Source organism: Zootoca vivipara, chromosome 6, assembly GCF_963506605.1.
Source record: "Zootoca vivipara chromosome 6, rZooViv1.1, whole genome shotgun sequence".
Taxonomy (NCBI): domain Eukaryota; kingdom Metazoa; phylum Chordata; class Lepidosauria; order Squamata; family Lacertidae; genus Zootoca; species Zootoca vivipara.
Window position 1 is genome coordinate 15,961,232 of NC_083281.1, and position 21,007 is coordinate 15,982,238.

At 45.9% G+C, this 21,007-nt stretch overlaps 1 protein-coding gene across 1 annotated transcript; it reads left to right on the forward strand.

The window, feature by feature from the left end:
• Positions 1-1,705: 1,705 nt before the first annotated feature.
• Positions 1,706-20,858, forward strand: LOC132592279 (snake venom vascular endothelial growth factor toxin HF-like). The gene is made up of 7 exons (XM_060275484.1): positions 1,706-2,021; positions 6,122-6,152; positions 6,797-6,993; positions 12,208-12,287; positions 13,275-13,304; positions 14,776-14,838; positions 15,778-20,858. Exons 1-7 carry the CDS (start codon positions 1,974-1,976, stop codon positions 15,872-15,874), a joined length of 546 nt encoding a protein of 181 aa, XP_060131467.1. The 5' UTR covers positions 1,706-1,973; the 3' UTR covers positions 15,875-20,858.
• Positions 20,859-21,007: the final 149 nt, after the last annotated feature.

Here is a 21,007-nt window from a genome sequence, read left to right on the forward strand (position 1 = left end):
AGGCAATAAGCAACTGTTTTACTTTTAAAAGACAACTGAAGGCGGCCCTGTTTAGGGATTTTTAAAGGTTTGATGCTGTATTGTTTTTAATATTCAGTTGGAAGCCGCCCAGAGGGGCTGGGAAAACCCAGCCAGATGGGCAGGGTATAAATAATAAATTATTATTATTATTATCTGTAAGAAATAATTCCAATGCTCATAACACGCCAAACCAAATATTGCAAAATAGTGTGGAAGCTTTTAGTTTCTTCAACAGGCCAGCAAGAAAATGGAACAGTGAGATGGGATGGGAAGCAGGCAGGGAGGAAAAAATGTTGGCCTGAATTTCCATGTTTTCAACAGCCAAAAAAACAAAAACAAAACCCTCCCCCTCCTCCCTTTTCCCATCAAGCCTGATGAAGATTTCTGGAGGGCTCGGAAGCTATTTTCTGATATTTCCTTTTGTGATATTTTGGCTGGCCTAATAAAGGTATGCATTGCATCATCAGTTACAACCATTTATCACCTGCCACCCTCTCCAAATTCCCAGGGCAGCTACAACCAAAAAGCAATGCTAAAAAAAGTTTAAAACAAAATGACAGAAATACGTTGGGTTACATCTTCTCAGGCCTCAGTATGGACTTAGATACCCGTGCAATTCAGGATGACGTTCTATGGACCAGATAAGTGGATTCTTTCCCACTCAATGTGTGCTTATTATTGTTTATTTGTTGTATTTATATCCCGCCCTTTTCTCCAAGGAGCTCAAGGTGGCGCCCGTGGTTCTCCTCCTGCTCCTCATTTAATCCTCACAACAGCCCTTCGAGGTGGGTCAACCTGTCAGGTAGCGACTGGAGCCGCAAGGCCACATCTGGTGAACCTCATGGCCAAGTGGGAGGACATGAACCCTGGTCTCTCCCAAGGTCTAAAGCAGTGGCTCCCAAACTCAGACCCCCCCCCTCGCTTCCATAAACTCATGCCCCAGTGCCCCACCCACCCTATAAAAAGCATTATTCAAAATAGCAGATTCCACGACCCACTGAGGAAGATAATAACACAATAAAATTCAAAGCAGGGGAGATTAATTGCACCTTTATTCAGATTCCAAACGATGTAGTTTAATTAATCCCAACAGTACAGATGAACTCAGTCGAGCGGTCCCCACCTTTCAAAATCTGACAGTCATGATATTCAGCAAGAGTCTTTATTTGGGAACTAACTCGCTGCTCGGCACATTCTCAATGCAATGGGTGGCCGCCTTGGTGAAGTGATAACCAGTTTCCACACGTCTGGTTTAAAGCCGCCTTAGCAGGGTTCTTAAATCACCACTTCCAGCGCCCCTCGGTTAATCCCGCCACCGACTGAACGACTAAACAACAACAAGCTCTGACCAATGCACAACACCACCACCGCCCTCCTTTCAGACGCCACAAGACTCTTTCACCTGCGTGGCCACAGAAGCGCCTCGTGTGCGTGCGCCAAGACGCACGCACGCGCCGCTTCCCGTGCCAGGGCGCAGGGATCCTTCCCTAACCTCTGCTTGCCACCCCCCGCCTCACCCCCGGTGCCCTGAGCACAGACAGAGCCCTGGAGAGGCTCCAGCTGGAGCTTGGGGGGGGGGGTGGCAGCCTGCCTTTGAGAGCTCCTCCTTTTTACAGCTGGGGTGGAGCTCCACTTTCTTTCCTTCTCTCCAGGACATGCCCTGATCCCGCTTCCCTCTGCCCCTTCCTGTCCCCCCCACACACACACTTGGCCAGCCTCTCCCTCCCTCATTTCGTCCATCCTCTTATTTGCTTCCAACTTCCAGGAGAAGCGGGTCAGAAGAAGGATCTCCCTTTCCCCTGCCATCCATGGAGCGCCCGGTCGGTGCCACCCACTTGGCACCCTCCGGCTTGGCTGATGCCCTCCTCTGCTGACTCCGGAGCTAGGCGAGCCTGGACCTCCCTGCCCCAGCACCCATCGCCCGCTCGCCGAGCAGACCCAGGACGAAGAGGATGCCAGTCCCTGGGTACCTGTTGGCAATCGCCCTCTTGTGCGCTCAGGTAAAAAGAGCCTCCGGGTGGCACCGGGTGGGGTCTGGAGGAGGAGGGAAAGGTGCGGGGGTGTCTTCCAGGGCTCGGGGCTCCTGCATGCCCTCTTCAAAAAGTGGAAAAGGGAAGAAAAAGACCAACCTTCTCTCCAGCACGAAGGTCTTGCCATATGTCCCAGGAAGCCTCGCCTCGCTGTTGCCGTGGGCATGTGCAGGCAGAGCCAGCGGGAGACGGGTGTTAAATCCCCCTGAACCATCCAGCCTTGCGCATCTTTAAAAAATGCATCTGGGGATCGGGGAGAGCAGGGGAGCGGGGAGCAGAGAGTTTGGAAGGAGGCAAGAAACTATTTCAGTCCCAGGCAGAGCGCGCCGTGGTCCTTGCAAAGGGGGATTTTTGGCAGCAGGGGCACGTATTTCTTCTCCGTATGGGGATGAATCAACCCGGCGGGTGTTCATTAGACATTATTAATTTTATTGCCTTATTTATCGCCTCTACTTATGAGCCTCCAGCGAAGGGCAGCTCTGCGCCTGTCCTGTCCAGAGGGTATTTCTCATGTTTAGCTTGAATTTTCTTGTCTGGTTTGGGTCCTGTTCTCTGGATCAGCCAAAACGAAATGCGCTCCATCGTCTACGCGACAGTCAAATATGCCAAGTTAAAAGTAGGGGGAAATATTGGGGAAATTAACGCCGTTTGCCCAGATATTTAGAAAGCTGGTGCTAGTTTTAATCTGTTTTTAGTCTGTTACGTTCAACTTTTTGAAAGACTCAAACTATTGTTGTCAGTTCCTCTTATTACTAATTTCATTGTTGCTGTTTTTGTAAACTGCTGTAAATCTCTTTTTTAATATACAGTTAAACGGTGTATAAATTTTATGGAATAATAAAATGCATAAAATGATTATAGACAATAATTTTTGCCCCCGAAAACCAGCCGATTGATTCCCTTGAGCTGAAGCTAACTTTTAATTGTCTTGTAGCGGTGGACCGCCATCTAGTGGCTTTCCCTGGTACAGCCGCTTCTAGATAGTTTTAAAAGAATTGCTTTGGAATTAAGTTACAGGTAGGTAGCCGTGTTAGTCTGACGTAGTCGAAACAAACAAACAAAACTCCTTCCAGTAGCACCTTAGAGACCAACTCAGTTTGTCATAGGTATGAGCTTTCGTGTGCATGCACACTTCTTCAGATTGGAATTAAGGTCTACCTGTTGACACGTTCTGTGTGCGACACATTTCCATTTACCATTGTTTTTAACCGTTCGTTCAGCAACATCGTCTATGTTTGCTTTAAATCCACCTTTTCCAGGGAATTTCTTGCTCAGAAAATTACAGCAGGTGCCCATTCATTGGCAGGAGTCATCATCTGGGTGTGTGTGTGTGTGTGTGTCACACCTATAACAATCAAATTCACTATGAATCTGTCTCAATCTTTTGTAAACAATTTTTATTAAATTTTCCAATTACAAACCAATTATAACACATCAATTATTTCAACTTATAAAAATACAATCAATTAAACCGAATATTATGCCAAATCATACAATTTTTTGACTTCGCATGCTTCAGAATCTGGGGGTTCTAAATAACGTTTCGCCCTGCCATCCTAGTTCTAATGTCCAAATCTTCCTCATAGTCCATTCTATTCCCGATCTTTTCCCATCAAATCCTCTAGGTGTTATCTCCTCTCTTATCACAGCTTTTGAGATGAGCAGCAAACAAGATTTGAGACAAAATCGTTCTTCTGTGTGGGTTTTTTGTCCAATCCAACCTCCCCGTAAATCCCCTCTTAGACTGGAGCGCCTCTCCAGCCGCGTCGACAATCAAATACAAGCAATCGCCATCTTGAAAGACTCATATCGTATTCCATCTTCTCCTCAAAAAGTCCATAAATCTGTCTCAATCTTTTGAAGCCCCACAAAATAGTCTGTGTCCTGAGTGTTTCAGAAAACACCTCCTCCCAGAAGAACCAGTTTCCAGTCTCAGACAAGATCATATAGAAGCACAAAATTGTAGAGCTGGGAGGGACCCCAAGAGCCATCTATTCCACCACCCCCTGTAATGCTACTTTTTGCTTTCTTTTGTTTTAGATTCAATTTATTAATTTTATAAGAACAAAAAAACCCCATAAAAGAACATCACAATCAAAAATTTAAATCATACATCTTAAATGACTTCACTCCCCCTCCTGGTTCCATTATTTTGTACTTATTCATGCACGTCCATAGAATCTTATATTCTTAACAGTTCAATTTTAAAACCTTGTTTATGATGCTACAAGTGACCTTTATAAGTTCAGCTAATGTAAAACCCTATACACAAAGCTTACAAAGTATGCATTAAACATCCCCCCCCTTTTAAAAACAACAACAACCAATGCCCTTTTCTTTCTTGGGTTTCAAAATATCTAATATGTCCTGCATAGTTCATTAATTTGTTTTTTTCAGATCCTCTTTATCATCTTCTTTGGTGGTGGCTTCTTCCTTCTATAGCATGGGTAGGCAAACTCAGGCCCGGGGGCCGGATCCTGCCCAATCGCCTTCTAAATCCGGCCTGCGGACAGTCAGCGTGTTTTTACATGAGTAGAATGTGTGCTTTTATTTCAAATGCATCTCTGGGTTATTGGGGGGGCATAGGAATTCATTCATTTTTTCCCTTCAAAACATAGTCGCCCCCCCCCAAGGTCTGAGGGACGGTGGACCGTCCGCCTGCTGAAAAAGTTTGCTGGCCCCTGTACTAAAGGGATGGGCTGGTCTTGGCCTGGCATCCATTCTCAGATGCAGGAGCAAAGTCTTTTGCACAGTACATTCATTAAGTCCTGTACCTTTCAAAATCATAGCTCCTGTTTTGTTTTGTTTTAACAAAAATCATTTTCAACATTCTATTCATATCTTTATACAGTATGATACTTCCCAGGCCTTAATAATTTTACATTGCCACCACATATGGTAGCGATGCTACTTCTTTATAGCATCTGGTGGGGGTGGCTGGGGGGACGGACTGGGATGACAATGCCAGAAGAAAAGAGCCCACTTTGACCTCCAGGGTTTCAGGTAGAAAAAATGGCATTTCCCAGTTGTACCTAGAAAGGCTGCAAGGGATAAAAACTGAGTCCTTCTGCATTCCAAGCAGCCCTTCACTTTTCATAGGCTCAACTCGCAGATTTGAAAGCCAATGGACTCAGCTTCCTACGAAGCTGGGTTCAGCCTTGTTGCCGTGGAGGGGGGGGTGCTGAACTCTTTGCTTCTGCCTTGCAGTATAATAATAATAATAATAATAATAATAATAATAATAATAATAATAATAAAATTTATAACCCGCCCATCTGACTAGGTTTCCCCAGCCACTCTGGGTGGCTTGCAACAGAATTAAAAGCACAATAAAACATCAAACATTAAAAAACCTCTCTACATAGGGCTGCCTTCAGATGTCTTCTAAAAGTTATTTACAGTGGTACCTTGGTTCTCAAACTTAATCTGTTCCCGAAGTCCATTCCAAAACCAAAGCGTTCTAAAACCAAGGTACACTTTCCCATAGAAAATAATGCAAAATGGATTAATCCGTTCCAGACTTTTAAAAACAAACCCCTAAAAGAGCAATTGAACATGAATTTTACTATCTAACGAGACCATTGATCCATGAAATGAAAACAATAAACAATGTACTGCAGCCACACAATCAATCAATTAGTAGCTGAACTGGGTTTCACACAGTCAGAAAACCAAAACAAAAAAGCCGCAAAAGCAAAAACAAAAACGCAAAATAGCAAAAACAGACAGACCTCAGCGTAACACTCAAATCGGAAGCGTAACATTCAAAACGTTTGGCTTCCGAAAAAAGTTCACAAACCAGAACAGTTTGCAGTGTTTGGGTTCCAAGTTGTTTGAGTACCAAAGCGTTTGACAACCAAGGTACCACTGTAGTTGTTTATTTCCTTGACATCTGATGGGAGGGCGTTCCACAGGGCGGGTGCCATCACCGAGAAGGCCCTCTGCCTGGTTCCCTGTAGCTTCACTTCTCTCAGGGAGGGAACTGCCAGAAGGCCCTCGGAGCCTCAGTGTACTATCGCAGACCCCACCCAAGGGTACTCCTTTCTAACTGGTCCTCCGTTCACTTACAGCCGGTGTTGACTTCCGAGCAGCCAGCAGGAGGTGAGTTTCTTGTCCCCACCTTCCCCTTTCTGTAAAATTCCCTGCCTTCCCCACGTGGAAAAGGCACAACTTTCCAAACTGCAGAGTTTGCATCCAGTGGCAAGGAGTGTTTTGTTTCAGCTCTGGAGGGTTCGCCAGCTACAGCCTCTTTCGGACAGAGATGACTTGGCCACTGCCCTCCAGGCACCGGTAACTTTCAGGCTGGATCACTGCAATGTGCTCCACATGGAGCTTTTCCTTGAAGACCACCTGGAAACGTCAGTTGGTCCAAAATGCTTTGGCCAGAATGTGTCCTTTTATTTAAAATGCATCTCTGGGTTATTTGTGGGGCATAGGAATTCATTCATTTCCCCCCTTCAAAATATAGTCCTGCCCCCGACAAGCTCTGAGGGACAGTGGACTGCCCCCTGCTGAAAAAGTTTGCTGACCCCTGTATTAGCTCCATAAATTACCATATAGCATATATTCAACACACAAAAAACAGTGACCATTTGTTGTTGACAAAGGACAGCTGGACCCGGGTAGGTCACTTAAGTGCTGCTAACACAGCAAAAACAACACAGCAGGCAGCAAAGAGAGTCTGGGGGTGGGGTTGTGCCAAGGGCCGGAGGATCTGACCGCCCCTCTCCTCCATTGTCCTGCAGTGGTGCCCTTCGAGGAGGTCTGGAAACGCAGCTACTGCCAGGCCCGTGAGACCCTGGTGGACATCCTGAGCGAATTCCCCCATGAGACCGAGCACATCTTCAAGCCCCCCTGCGTCCCCCTCTGGAGATGTGCCGGTTGCTGTGGGGACGAGAGCCTGGAGTGCAGCGCCGTGGAGACCCGGACCATCGACTTGCAGGTGCGCCTGTGGGGAAAGGGCTGCCTTGCCCTGAGTCTTAGAACCACAGAGGCACCACGAAATTGTAGAGTTCAAAGGGACCCCCATATTGGAATGTAATATATCAAGTAAAATAATAATATTGGGAATAACTGGGTACACAAATCACCCTGTTTCCAGTGGCCCCTTAAAATATGCTTCACACAGAGTATGCACAGTTAGAAGTTGACCTGGCTAAGCAAAACACCACCAAGAGTGTAGGGTATTATCTCCCTTGTGTGAAACCCCTTACTAGCTGTATGCTTGTCAAAGCATACAGATGAAAAACAAACTGATGGGTTTCTTCAACTGAAGAACAAACTGTCTCTAAAGGCTTTAAACTAAAAATACTTTCTCCCACATCCAAAACCTCCCACAAAAACCTCCCACAAAACTCTCATTAAACTACCCGATAACTATCAGCAAACAAAGTAATTATACTAAGGTTTAACTAAAGGAATCTCTTAAACTAAGAACGAACAGAGAGTGACCCATAACGAAATGCATCAAACTGCAAGATCTAACAAAGAGAGATGCAGAAGGCTTTCTGGCAGAGCCTTATCTACAAAAAACAGAGCCCACGCCTGTGAGCAATTAAGAGAAACGCTTGCACCTGTTTCTCTTAAACAGACAGTGTTTACATTAGACCGGCATGAAAGTAATGACTATTCAAAACAAAATCCAACACCCCCTCCCGGTCTATTGTCTAAATACTGAACATTCGCATCTTACTTATATCTTCCCATATTTAGGTGCTTGCACAAATCACTGTGTTTCTGAAAAGTTAGAGGCTTGGTTAGACCGCCGGCTACATTATCTTCTGTAGGACAGTACTGAATGAGACCTCTCTTAAACTGTTGGCAAACATTTTGGAAACGTATATCCACGTGTTTTGTTCTGGATTTAAAATTTCCTGTCTTGGCCAAAGATATACAGAGTTGACAGTCTTCCCAGACCGTAATGGGTAACACAAACGTTCCTTGAACATCATTAACCAAACTAATATAATATTCTAGCTCTCTGCATAATTCCGAAAGAGCACAGAACTCAGCTTCTGTAGAAGACAAAGTTATCAGACCCTGCTTCCTCGAACTCAATCCTATCAAGGAGTCTCCAAATTTGATGACCAAACCAGATACTGATTTTCGGTCTGGCAAGTTTGCCCAGTCACTATCAACAAAACAACTAATTAGTTCAGTTCCAGAAGATGATAGCTTTAGGCAAAAATCTTTGGTGCCTTTTAAATAACGGAAAATACGTTTTACTCCAAGCCAATCATGTTTCTTTGGTTCAGCAACTGATCTACTGAGTATACCAACTGCATAAGATAAATCCGGCCTACTCCACACGGATAAATATAATAAGCTTCCTATAGCAGACTGATATAACTCAGGACTTTCAAACCTTACATCATTTTCAGATTGAGCACTTTTTATAAAATCTACTTCCATAGGTGTCCGCACACTTTTACACTCAGACATGTTAAATCTTTGTAGTAGTAGCTCAGTTTTACATGTTTGGTTTAACAGAAAACTTCCATCCTCACTTCTTGTGATTTGCACTCCTAGGTACTCATGTATTTCCCCTAGGTTTTTAATCTTAAAGTGACCTTGTAGCTGTTCTGCAAAAGTTTGAATTTGGGCTTCAGTTTCAGCTACGTAAATCATATCATCAACAAAAACCAAAACTAGTTCTTTTTTTTATTATTTGAACCTCTTACATATAAACAATTGTCGGCCACACAACTTTAAAATCCCAAGCTTGTAAGCACATTATCTAGAAAAATATTCCAGTTTCTAGCCGATTGTTTTAGGCCATATATGGATTTATGCAACCGGTAAACTTGTCCAAGTTTTCCTTCTTTAAACCCTAAAGGTTGTTGCATATAAATTTCTTCTTCCAAAGGTGAATTTAAATAGGCTGTGTCAACATCAAAATGGTTGACCTTTAACCCTGTTTGTGCTGCATAGACTAACAGCATTCTCATCGTATCACTCCTAGCTGTGGGAGAGTAAACAGCCGTGTAATGGATGCCTGGTTTTTGCGTAAACCCTCTCGCCACTAAACGTGCTTTACATTGTGCTTCTCCCGCGGCAGACCTCTTAACTCTATAGACCCATCTACACCCTACTGCCTCCTTGCCTTCGGGCAGTGATGTGACAGAATATACTCCAAGGTCTTTAAGAGACTTCATTTCTTTTTCCATTGCCTTTTGCCACATATCTTTCTCTTGTTTGGGTAAACTTAATACATCCTGATAACATTCTGCTTCACAAGTGACACAACAAACCCCTTTAGAACCTTCTTCCTTTTGTCTTGAACGTCTTTCTTGTTCAGTAACAAGCCTCCCATAGACATACCCCTTGGTGAGTTCCTGCCTAGGCATAGACTCAAGTATTTGAACAAGATTTCCCCAAGAAGAGTCTAGAGAACTAAGAGTTATGTAAGCTCTATTTTCATCATCTCTCTCAACGTCTACTGTCTGCAATTCTGCAAAAAGTGCAGTCAGCTTCAGTAAATGCTCCTTCACACATTGTCCTGGAGCAAGCTTTGTGTTATACAAAACACGCGTTAGCCCAATTCTGCTTCCAGCAGTTTGTCTAACATAAATGTCCCTTAATGCCACCCAAATTTTGTTTGCTGTAACTAAATTTTGAACATGTGGTAGTTGGGAGTTCATAATACTCAAAATGAGAGTGGAACTGGCTATCTCATCTTGCCTAAGTTCCTCTTCTGTGGGATCATCATTTACTGGGTTTTCAACTACTGTCCATAGACCTTCTCTTTTTAAATATGCTTTGGCTTTCAGGCACCACTGTGCATAGTTTTTGTCATTTAGCCTCTCAAAAGGAATTCCTTGAGAAAATGCCCCCTCTGCCATGGTAGGAATGCACACTGCTTACTCACAGCACTGGTTTAAACTACTCAGCATTCCCTGCCTTTCAGCAGCTTCCTTTCTAACCAAATAGCCCACGGCTTTCTCAGGTTTCAGCTCTTTCACAGCTGCAGTGATTACTATGCACACAGCCACAGCCTCAGCCTTCCACTTTCTCTTTGGGAAGATAATCTATGTTTTTCTCTGGGATGTCTTAGCTACAAACTTCTATAAATGCAGGTCCCAAAACCAGCCTGCTGGGCCCATAACCTATTGGAATGTAATATATCAAGTAAAATAATAATATTGGGAATAACTGGGTACACAAATCACCCTGTTTCCAGTGGCCCCTTAAAATATGCTTCACGCAGAGTATGCGCAGTTAGAAGTTGACCTGGCTAAGCAAAACACCACCAAGAGTGTAGGGTATTATCTCCCTTGTGTGAAACCCCTTACTAGCTGTATGCTTGTCAAAGCATACAGATGAAAAACAAACTGATGGGTTTCTTCAACTGAAGAACAAACTGTCTCTAAAGGCTTTAAACTAAAAATACTTTCTCCCACATCCAAAACCTCCCACAAAAACCTCCCACAAAACTCTCATTTAACTACCCGATAACTATCAGCAAACAAAGTAATTATACTAAGGTTTAACTAAAGGAATCTCTTAAACTAAGAACGAACAGAGAGTGACCCATAACGAAATGCATCAAACTGCAAGATCTAACAAAGAGAGATGCAGAAGGCTTTCTGGCAGAGCCTTATCTACAAAAAACAGAGCCCACGCCTGTGAGCAATTAAGAGAAACGCTTGCACCTGTTTCTCTTAAACAGACAGTGTTTACATTAGACCGGCATGAAAGTAATGACTATTCAAAACAAAATCCAACACCCCAAGGGCCATCAAGCTCAACCCCCTGCAAAGCAGGAATCGCAACTTCGGCCCTTCGTTCCCATCACTCTGCAAAGCTCTGGTGGTTGCCCTCAAACTCACTTCATTTATTGCAGCAACTGGGGTCTGCTCAGTGTCCCAGACTCACAGTTGCTTAATTACATGTAAAACCAGAGGCACACTTAACGCTCATAGTACTGTAGGTTTTGTCTGTGGGCCATCTGTGCCAGATGCAATCCTCCGATTTTACAGATCTTATTGGCGGAAGTCCTTGAGGTTAAGGGTGCAATGACTTCGTTTTCTGGGGGCCATAGTAACAAGATTGAATCCATTGGCCACGTGCTTTTATTCTGCCATCTGTATCGTGACTCAAGGAAAGAGCTGATCGAACCGATACTGAGAAAACTACCCGCCAGCACAGACGAGGTTCACACCAGACATTTCCTAGCGGACAAAGATTTCGAGATCACCAGGCCCGTTGCGAAGTTCTGTCTCATTGCGACAAGAGTTAGAAGAGTAATGGCGTCAGCAATGACCAGCGAAGGAGTTTGAATTCTAACCCGTGAAGGAATGATAATACATAGCTGAGATTCAATAATTTAAATTATAAAATTTTAAAAGGACTAATCCCAATTTAAATTCAAATTTAAATGGTTGCATCAATTCTGTGAATTGGACTGTAATTTTTTATCATATTCTTCTTTTAACCCAATCAACAATATTTGTCACAAATTGTCTTCTGGTCTTTGACTGTAATAAAGATAATTACATTTTACATAGTACTGTAGGGTTGGAAGGGACCCCCCCCCCAGGGGTCATGTAGCAGGAATCAATGCAGGAATCACAACTAAAGAACTCATGGCGGTTGAGGTAGCTGAGCCTTGAAAAGAGGAGACTGAAAGGTGATAGGATGGCCATCTTCACATATCTGAAGGGCTGTCCCATGGAAGAAGGAACTAGCTTGTTTTCTCCTGCTCTGGAGTGTAGGACTCGAACCCATAGCTTCAAGGTACAAGAAAGGAGATTCTGACTAAACCTTAGGTAAGATGGTAAAGAGCTGTTCAACACCTTGGAAGGTGTTGGATTCTCCTTGACTGGAGGTTTTTAAGCAGAGGTTGGGTGGCCATCAGTCATGAATGCTTTAGTTGAGATTCCTGCATTGCAGGGGGTTGGACTAGATGACCCTCGGGTGCCTCTTCCAACTCTGTGATTCCATGATGGATGCCAGTGTGGGTTGAATCCGTATGACTAACATTGGAGCTGACCCCGGATTTGGGCATGTGAGGGTATGTCTGGCTGAATGAGACCCGCAGTTCAATCTGCCCCAGCACACTGTCTCCGCCATCTAGTGGGGCAAGTGCCCGGGGAGGACGGGAGATGGAGCTGGTGCAGCTGGTGGAAGGTGACATGTCTCCTTTCCCCCTTGGCAGGTGGTCCGAGTGAGCCCCATCCTGGCCACGAGTCAGCAGGAAGAAATGAAGTTTGTGGAGCACACCCGCTGCTCTTGCAGGTGAGACGAAGGCCAAGCAGGAGCCAGCGTGGCCTGCAGGGGGGTGCAAGAGAGGGGAGGTTTGGCAGGGAGGGTCTGCAGCTGGGTGTCAGGGGGCGGAGGGGCATAAAGGGTTCTCTGTCATGCCACAGCTCATTCTCGCTGCACCCCAGAACCTATTTTCCAAACCACAGCTCCACCCTATACTGTCATGTATGGTGCACTTGTAAAAGTTCCCCTGAGCACGTACAGAGTGTTTCCCCTCTCTGTCTCCCATATCCACCCATTCCCTGAATTTTAGAAAGTGTGCGTTTGGGATTCTTTAGTTCAGGGAAAAGGAGAGGAAGAAGCGGTATGGCCAAAGTTTATAAAATCATGACTGGCATGGAGAAAGCGGAGATTGGGAAGTTTTTCTCCCTCTCTCATGACACTAGAACTTGTGGACTCCAACGAAGCTGAATGTTGGGAAATTCAGGACAGATATAGGAAAGGAACTTATTCACACAGCACAGAGTTAAACTATGGAACTCACTGCTACAGGAAGCGGGGATGGCCGCCCACTTGGGGTGGCTTTAAAAGAGGAAGAGACAAAATCATGGAGGAGGAGAGGACTATTGATGGCTCCTAGCTAGGATGGCTGTGTTCTGCCTCCACAGTCGGAGGCAGCAATGCTTTAGAATACCAGTTGCTGGGAACCGCAGGAGGAGAGAAGGTTCTCACGCTCGGATCCTGCTTACCGGTTTCCCACAGGCATCTGGATGGCCACTGTGAAAACAGGATGCTGGACTAGATGGGCAATTGGGCTGATCCAACAGCTGCGCTCTTCTTCGGTTCTTGTGGAACCTCCAGCTCCAGTGGCAGTCTATCCACATTCCTAGGTTCTTTGGCCACTTTGAAAACAGGATGCCAGGCTGGGTGCTTTTTCTATGGGAGGCACACACACCAGATCAACTTTAACCAATCCGCTTGTTACCTAGAGTGTAAATCTATGTTTTCCTCTTTTTCCAGGCCTCGGCGGAAACGTTTGAAAGGCGAGAGGTAAGTGGTAAAGGGATGTATTTAATTATTTCATGAGATTAAGACACCACTTGATTGTAAAAAAGAAAAGAAAAGGCAGTTTACAAAGAGAATAGAACAGTAGAACTAATCATGAAAACTCTTTAAAACATTCAAAAGATAAAACAAACAATCAAAACATGCATCAACATCTACCTGCCTGGTGTCAATAGCCAGAGTGCAGGTGCTGCCACACTAAAATATTGACTTCTTACAAATGTGGAACGGGGTTTTATGTGGCAGCTGGAACAGGGCCACTTCCAGAGATCGAAGAGGTTGAGGGGGAGGTACATGGGGTGTCCGGTGATCTCACAGGTGAACTGGTCCCAAATTGTTCAGGGCTTTATATATTAATAGCAGCACCTTGGATGTGGCCAGGTACCGGTAGCACATTGGGAAGCAGAGCAGATCTCTGAGCACAGGTGTTCTATGTTGCCAAAGCTAGCTTCCTGCCCGGGGCCGGATTTAGGTTTGATGAGGCCCTCAGCTCCTGAAGGTCCAGCTGTCCTTTGTCAACAACAAATTGTCACTGTTTTTTTGTGTTGAATATATGCCATAATGACATTTATGGACCTAATAGGTAACTCAAGCCATTTGCACATGTTGCTGTGCAACCAGGCCAAGCAGAATGTCAGCACCCTATATATAGAAAGGAGCAAACCAGTGATATTTCAGGGAGCAGGCTAGCAGGCGGGGCCCATGACTTACATCATATAAGCCTACACATTTGGAAATGTACACCCAGTGGGGTTTTTTCCTTTAATTTTTTTAGGGGCCCCCAAGAGAGTGGGGCCCAAAGCTATAGCTTGTTTAGCTTATAAACAAGAAGAGAAGGTTAAGGGGTGATATGATAGCCATGTTCAAATATATGAAAGGATGTCATATGGAGGAGGGAGAAAGATTGTTTTCTGCTGCTCCAGAGAAGCGGACACGGAGCAATGGATTCAAACTTCAAGAAAAAAGATTCCACCTTGGCAACATAGAACATTAGGAAGAACTTCCTGACAGTAAGAGCTGTTCAGCAGTGGAATTTGCTACCTACCAAGGAGTATGGTGGAGTCTCCTTCTTTGGAGGTCTTTAAGCAGAGGCTTGACATGCTTTGATGGTGTTTCCTGCTTGGCAGGGGGTTGGACTGGATGGCCCTTGTGGTCTCTTCCAACTCTATGATTCTATGATTCTATATGGAAATCCAGCACTGATCCTCCCAGCAATTGTGCTGCAGCTTCTGGATCAGTTGCAAGGGAAACCCCGTGTTAGAGTGCCCTGCAGTAATCCAGTCTTGATGAATCAGATGCATGAATCACTGGGGTGGGGGTGAAGCTGCCTTTATTGCTCCATAGAGACAGCTCGGTGCTCCCAATTTATCAGGGACAACCCCAGTTTCCCCATCTCTGTAGGTGCCTCCTTATAAACAGCTGGGTCGCTAGATTTACCTGTCTCTCCTTTCCCCAGGAGCCACCGGATTGGGGCCAAGAGGAGACCCCGGGAGCCAAGCCTGACGCCTCTCACACCACTGTAGGTACACGGTTAATGCATGGCAGTGGGCAACAATAGGAAAGAGGCCTTAGCTCATGGGGGGGGGGGAAGGGGAAGAGATTCCCTACGTTTAATGCAAAAGCCTAGCATCTCCAAAATAAAGATAAAGGTCCATTGGGAGAATATGATGGGCAAGACCGAGAGCAGCTGCCAGTCAGAGTAGACAACATGGTTAGATGGACCAACGCTCTGACCCAAGTGGTTTCATAACATTATTCAATACTTGTAAAGCTTCTCAGATGTCCTAGGAGATTGAAAGGTCAGGCAAGCCTTGCCTGCAGGCTCTCGATCTAAAAGACGCAAGAGGAAATAGGAATGGGGAGGGCAGAGGAAAAGTAGCGAGCTCAGTTGCCAATGCTTGAAGTTACATACTCAGAGCAGTGCAGTCTGATCTGGAGGGGCACCATGCTTTTACGTGCATATTTCACACCCAACCAGCACCCCTTAGTTCGCTGGTGGGTGGGTGGGGCCAGAGCATAACTCCTCTCTGGCTTCAGGAGGGATGGAGGGAGAGAGGGCAATGTTACGATAGGATTAGCAATGTCCTGAGCTGCCTGTAGGTGCCGCTGTGGCTTTAGCCCTGGCATAAGGGACACCACCTATTTAAATCAGCCCTTCATTAATCATGAGGACTAGAATCTCGCTTTGTTCTTTAAGCAGAGGGCCCTAGCTCAGTGACAGAGCACCTACTTTGCATGCAGAAGGTCCCAGGTTCTTTCCCCGGCATCTCCAGGGTGGGGAGCAGAAAGGACCCCTGGCTGAAATCCTGCGCCTGTTCTCTAGCCAGGCTCTGCCCAATTCTCCTCTCCTGCAGTGCAGAATTCTGGAAAGTCAGCAGGTCTGGTGGGGATTGGCACCTTCATCAGACCTCTCCAGCGTCACCCCCCAAACCTGTTGCATGTGGTTTTATTTCAACAGCTGCAAACTCCCCGGCGCAGGGAGGCCGGAGGCCCAGCACAGAGACCAAGAAGAAGCCAAGAGTTCACCCCTGTCCGAGAGAGATGTTCCCCTCTGAAGTCCGGGCGCAGGCAGGGCTGCTTCTCTCCCAGCTGCCCATGCAAGGACAGTGGACAGAGAATCCCCTGCAAAGCCCAGTCTGTGGGGTGCCCTCTGGGGGGCAGGGGCTGCCCTTTTCTTGACACTGATGGGATCGGGGGACCCTCCATATGCAGAGGGGTGGGAGAGACGTCCACTGACTGGTCCCCAGTTATGTATTACAGACTTCCCATATCTGGTCCCCGCCAGCTGTTTTGAACTTGGAACTCCAAAACACCCAGAGAGCGCCAGGTTGGGGTGGCTGGACTGTGGCATGCCTATGCGTTTCCTCCTTCTTCTGATGACCCAACAAGGCATGTTCTGTTTCTGCAGGAAAAGGGGCCTTTTGCAAAGCATTCCTGCCCCCCCACCCCACCATTGCCTCCCTCCTCCCTCTCTTATTTATGACGCATCATTCTTAAGTCCGAAACACATGTCTGGTCCAGGTGTGCATCTTGCGTGTGGCTGTATGTGTGGAAGTGAGTGTTTTGTGTCCACCCAAATGATGTTGCATTGGCTTCCGTGCGCTCCTAGCACAAAAGAAGATGCAAATGTTGTGGTTTTATCTATGCCCCGCCATCAGGGACAACCCAGTGCTTATTTCTGAAAACAGGAGATGTTATATGCGCTGACCGAAATCAAGGCACTTCAAACCCCAGATAAGTGAGAGTAAGCTTTGGCTACTCAGTGGTGGAGAGGGAAAGGCACTCTGCACATGTTCAATGACACTCTTTCCACTATTATTATACCATATATTTCAGTTTATATCTTCATTAGCCTCTCATCTTGCAAGTCAGCCTTCCAAGTTCATTAGAATTACTTGAAGGACATTGAAGCCCACATCATTTATATTTCTTTTTAGCCACTGGCTTATGAAGCCATTCATGCCTCCTTCATTTCCTCGACGAAACACTGCAGGGCCTTTCCTTCTGGACTGCTGAGAAGCCTGCCTTTTGAAGTGCCTTGGAATTAGTTGTACAGCGCTGAACTGCATTGAAGTCTGCTGCGTGTTTCTTTTAAGCACCAACAGATGGAGCTGTTGCTTTCCTTAATTCTGCTGTCAGGGATGCTCTGGTGAAGAGAATACCACTTTTTAAAACTAGGCCCGTAGAGTGTAGGAATCCTGCGGCAGGAGATCCTGAAGTGTAGAAGGAAAGTCGACAGTTAACCTAGGTGTGGCACTGGTACCCTTTTGGTTATTATGGCCACAAACCACTTTAAAAGACACACCCACCTGCACGGATGAAAGAAAGGATTATATATTTGCATGCATGCTCTGTGGATGGCTAAGAACAGATCTACCACCTGCAAGTTCTGTGTGGTGGTTTGATTTCATTTGGTATTGGTGCATTACAGAGGATAAGACTTACCCATGACTATCAGTGGTTAAGAGCCGCAATGGTTATGCTCCGCCTCTACAGACGGAGGCATTAATGCTTTTGAATACAAGGAGGGAAGAGCGTTCTTGTGCTCAGATCCTGCTTGTGAGCCTCCCATTGGAGCACCTTATCGGCCACTGTGAGAACAGGATGCTGGACTAGATTGGCCATTGGCCTGGTCCAGCAGGCTCTTCTTATGGAGCCTCCAGGTCCAGAGGCAGTCTACCTGGGTTCCTAGAGGTATTTGGCCACTGGGAGAACAGGATGCTGGCCTGATCTTATGGCCTTACGACTACAGAGCTTAAACAAACTGATAGGGTTTGTGTGTGCTGTGTCTTTCAACCTTTTTTGGGAGGTGGGAAATAGATTAAGGAAGTCAAACGAAACTGGGATGTTCACTTCCTTTCTGGCGCTATGGAAATCCTGGAGATCAAACCACTTGCAAAAATTATATTCATGTCTACGGGAAATATATGTCACAAAGTGATAGATTTTGTGGTTTCAGACGTGTGGTTTTGATGTTCCAATCGAGTGAGCTGGTTGTAAAGGTGAGTTTTATCTGCTTCCTTTTCTGGGCTGTTAAATCTACAAGAGTCTGACTGTGATTCATTCCCCTCGCCCCAATTATGGCCAAATAAATTCTCTCCCTGCCAGTGTTTGCATTACAAAAATGCACACAAATATTCTTAATTGTAAAGTGAAAAAGTTCCCAGGCACTTTTCGAGGGGTGGGGTGGGGGCCTTTTCTGATAAAGAGACAGTGTGATTTAGTGGTCAGACTAGGACCTGGGAAACCAGGTTCTTATGACTGCAGAGCTTAAACAAATTGATAGGGTCTGTGATTGTGTCTTGTGTCTTTCAATTTTTATTGGGAGGTGGGAATCAGATTAAGAAGGCAGAATGAGACAGGTGCTCACTTCCTTCCTGGTTCTACATAAATTCTGGCGATCAAACCACTATTAAATTTTTTATCTGTGTCTGAGGGAAAGATCTGTAACACAGTGGTTGCTTTTGTGGTTTCAGACATGTGGCTTTTTATGTTCTGATTGAGTGAGATGGTTGTAAAGGTGTGTTTTATCTGTTTCCTCTTTGGGGCTGTTAAATTTACAAGAGTCTGATGGTGATTCATTTGCCTCTCCCCAATTATGGCCAAATAAATTCTCGCCCTGCTGGTGTTTGCTTTACAAAAATGCACATGAGTATTCTTATTTGTAAACAGATATTTCCCCCCTTTTCCCCCCGACAAGTGTTTCAAATTGTGGGCGTCATTGGATTTTGGGATTTTAAAATAATATTTTTTAAAAAAAGCATTGGTGCCGCAGCTAAATCCTTTTAAAAGGCTCGATTTCAATGGGACATAGGCACAAGGAACCATTTTCAACTGAAAAGGCAATTTGCTTTGACTCCATCCAATAGAAAGGTCACCAGACATTTTTCTATAGACAGTTTAAAGATTTCTTTTTTCTTTCTTTCTTTTTTCAAAGCGCCATTAAAAAACAAAAACAAAAATGGAGAATTCAGCTTTCAAAGAAGTTCCCAGGCACTTTTTGAGGGTGCGGTGGAGGGAAATTTCCTGATTAAGAGCCAGTGTGGTGTAGTGGTTAGAGTGTCGCACTAGGACCTCGGAGAGCCGGGTTCAAATCTCCACTCGGCCATGAAGCTCACTGAAGCTCACTTGGAGTCAGTCACTCCTTCTCAACTAAACACAGGGCTGTTGTGTGGATTAAATAATAGAACTGGAAGGGAACCCAAAGGTCATCCAGTCCAACCCCCTGCAACTGTAGAGTTGGAAGGGAACCCAAAGGTCATCCAGTCCAACCCCCTACAATGCAGGATTCACAGTACTGGTAGGCAGCTATCGATCTGGCAGTTGCCATCACTATCAGCTCCACGCTGGGCGAAGAAGTCCTTCCTGCTGTCTGTCCTGAATCTTCCAGTGTTCACCTCCAGTGGATGTTTCCGCTGGGGTCTAGTGTCATGAGAGAGGCCTCTCCATTTACTCCACCCTGTGCCAAATATTCTCAGCAAGCCTTGCCTCTTGAGATTTGGCCCCTTGAGGTATGCAAAGTATGTTGGCAGCCACTGAAGGAGGAGCTGTCCTACAGGCCAGAGTTTATTCCAGGTATGCATTTTTCTCCCTTGCACAAGTAGGGGTATTCCCCTCCCCTTACACTAGGAGGGGCAGCTAAGGCCACAGAAGACAGAATCAGAATTCAAAACGACCTTAACAGATTGGAGAGCTGGGTGCAAGCTAACAAAATCAATTTCAATGGGGACAAATGTCAGGCTCTGCACTTAGGCAGAAAGAGCCAGATGCACAAATATAGGATGGGGGACACCTGGCATACTAGCAGTACAGTATATGTGAACAGGATCTAGGGGTCTGTGTGGACCAGAAGCTGAACATGAGTCAACAATGTGATGCAGCAGCAAAAAGAGAAAATTCTATTCTAGGCTGCATCCACAGAAGTCTAGTCTCCAGATCAAGGGAAGTCATAGTATCACTCTATTCTGCCTTGGCCGCCAGACCACATCTGGGATACTGTCTCCAGTTCTGGGCAGCACAATTTAAGAAGGATGTTGACAAGCTGGAAGGTGTGCAGAGGAGGGCGACCAAGATGATCAAGGGAACCAAGCCTTATGAGGAGCAGTTGAAGGAGCTGGGTATGTTTAGCCTGGAAAAGAGGAGATAGGATAGCCATCTTCAGATATCTCAAGGGCTGTCATATGGAAGATGGAACAAGCCTGTTTTCTCCTGCTCTGGAGGGTAGGAGTTGAATCAGTGGCTTCAAGTTACAAGAAAGGAAATTCCGACTAAACATTAGGAAGAACTTTCTGATGGTAAGAGTCATTCAGCACTGGCACTCACTCCCTTGGTGGTTTTAAAGCAGAGATTGGGTGGCCATCTGCCAGGGATTCTTCAGCAGTGATTTCTGCATTGCAGGGGGTTGGACTAGATGACCCAGGCTGGTCCCTTCCAACTCTATGATTCTAAGTCAGCCACCCTCTTATTAAGGATGGAGTTTTTCCAAGGTGGAGAGGAAGCCCTCAAGGGAATCTGGTGATGGACTTCTTAATCTTCAGCAGGGGAGAGAAATGCCAAGCTGGCAAGGGCAGGAACCGCTCCTGGCTTTACTGCTACTTTTCTGCTTTCGGGGAGAGGCGCTGCTGACTCCTGAGGGCGACTCCCGGCTCCGGAGCCCGAGAGAAAGGCTGGCGGCTAGCATTCCAAAGCCATGTGTCACCCGGCGGGCGCGGGGGCTGATGGGAGTTGTAGTCTTCTCCCACCTCCAGCTGGAGAAGTCCCAGGTGCGCTGCAGTCAAGAGCCCCGGGACCTTTTCTCTTTCCTGATCCTCTCCTCGGTTGTTTTAGCTGGCCGTAGGACTCCCTCACCCCGCCTGCCCTCCATGTGCCAGCTAATAAGAAACAGTGATGTAGCCCCTGAGCATGGGCAAAGGACTTTTGCCCCCCTCCCTCCCTCAAGGGAATCCAGGGCGAATCAGAATGATAAAAAATGACAGGGAATGCAATTTAAAGCAGGAAGGCGCAGAGTTTCCCAAGGGGGGCGCGTTGTACCCCCCCCCGTATCCACACCTTAAAATAAGCGCCCTCCACCACCACCCCCGACAGTCCAGCAGCCGGAGCGACTTCAGACCCACCCCACCCCCCCACCCACCCACCAAGAAGAAAAAAGAGGGGAAGGGCTTGCGGGAACAGCTTGGGCACTCGGCTCA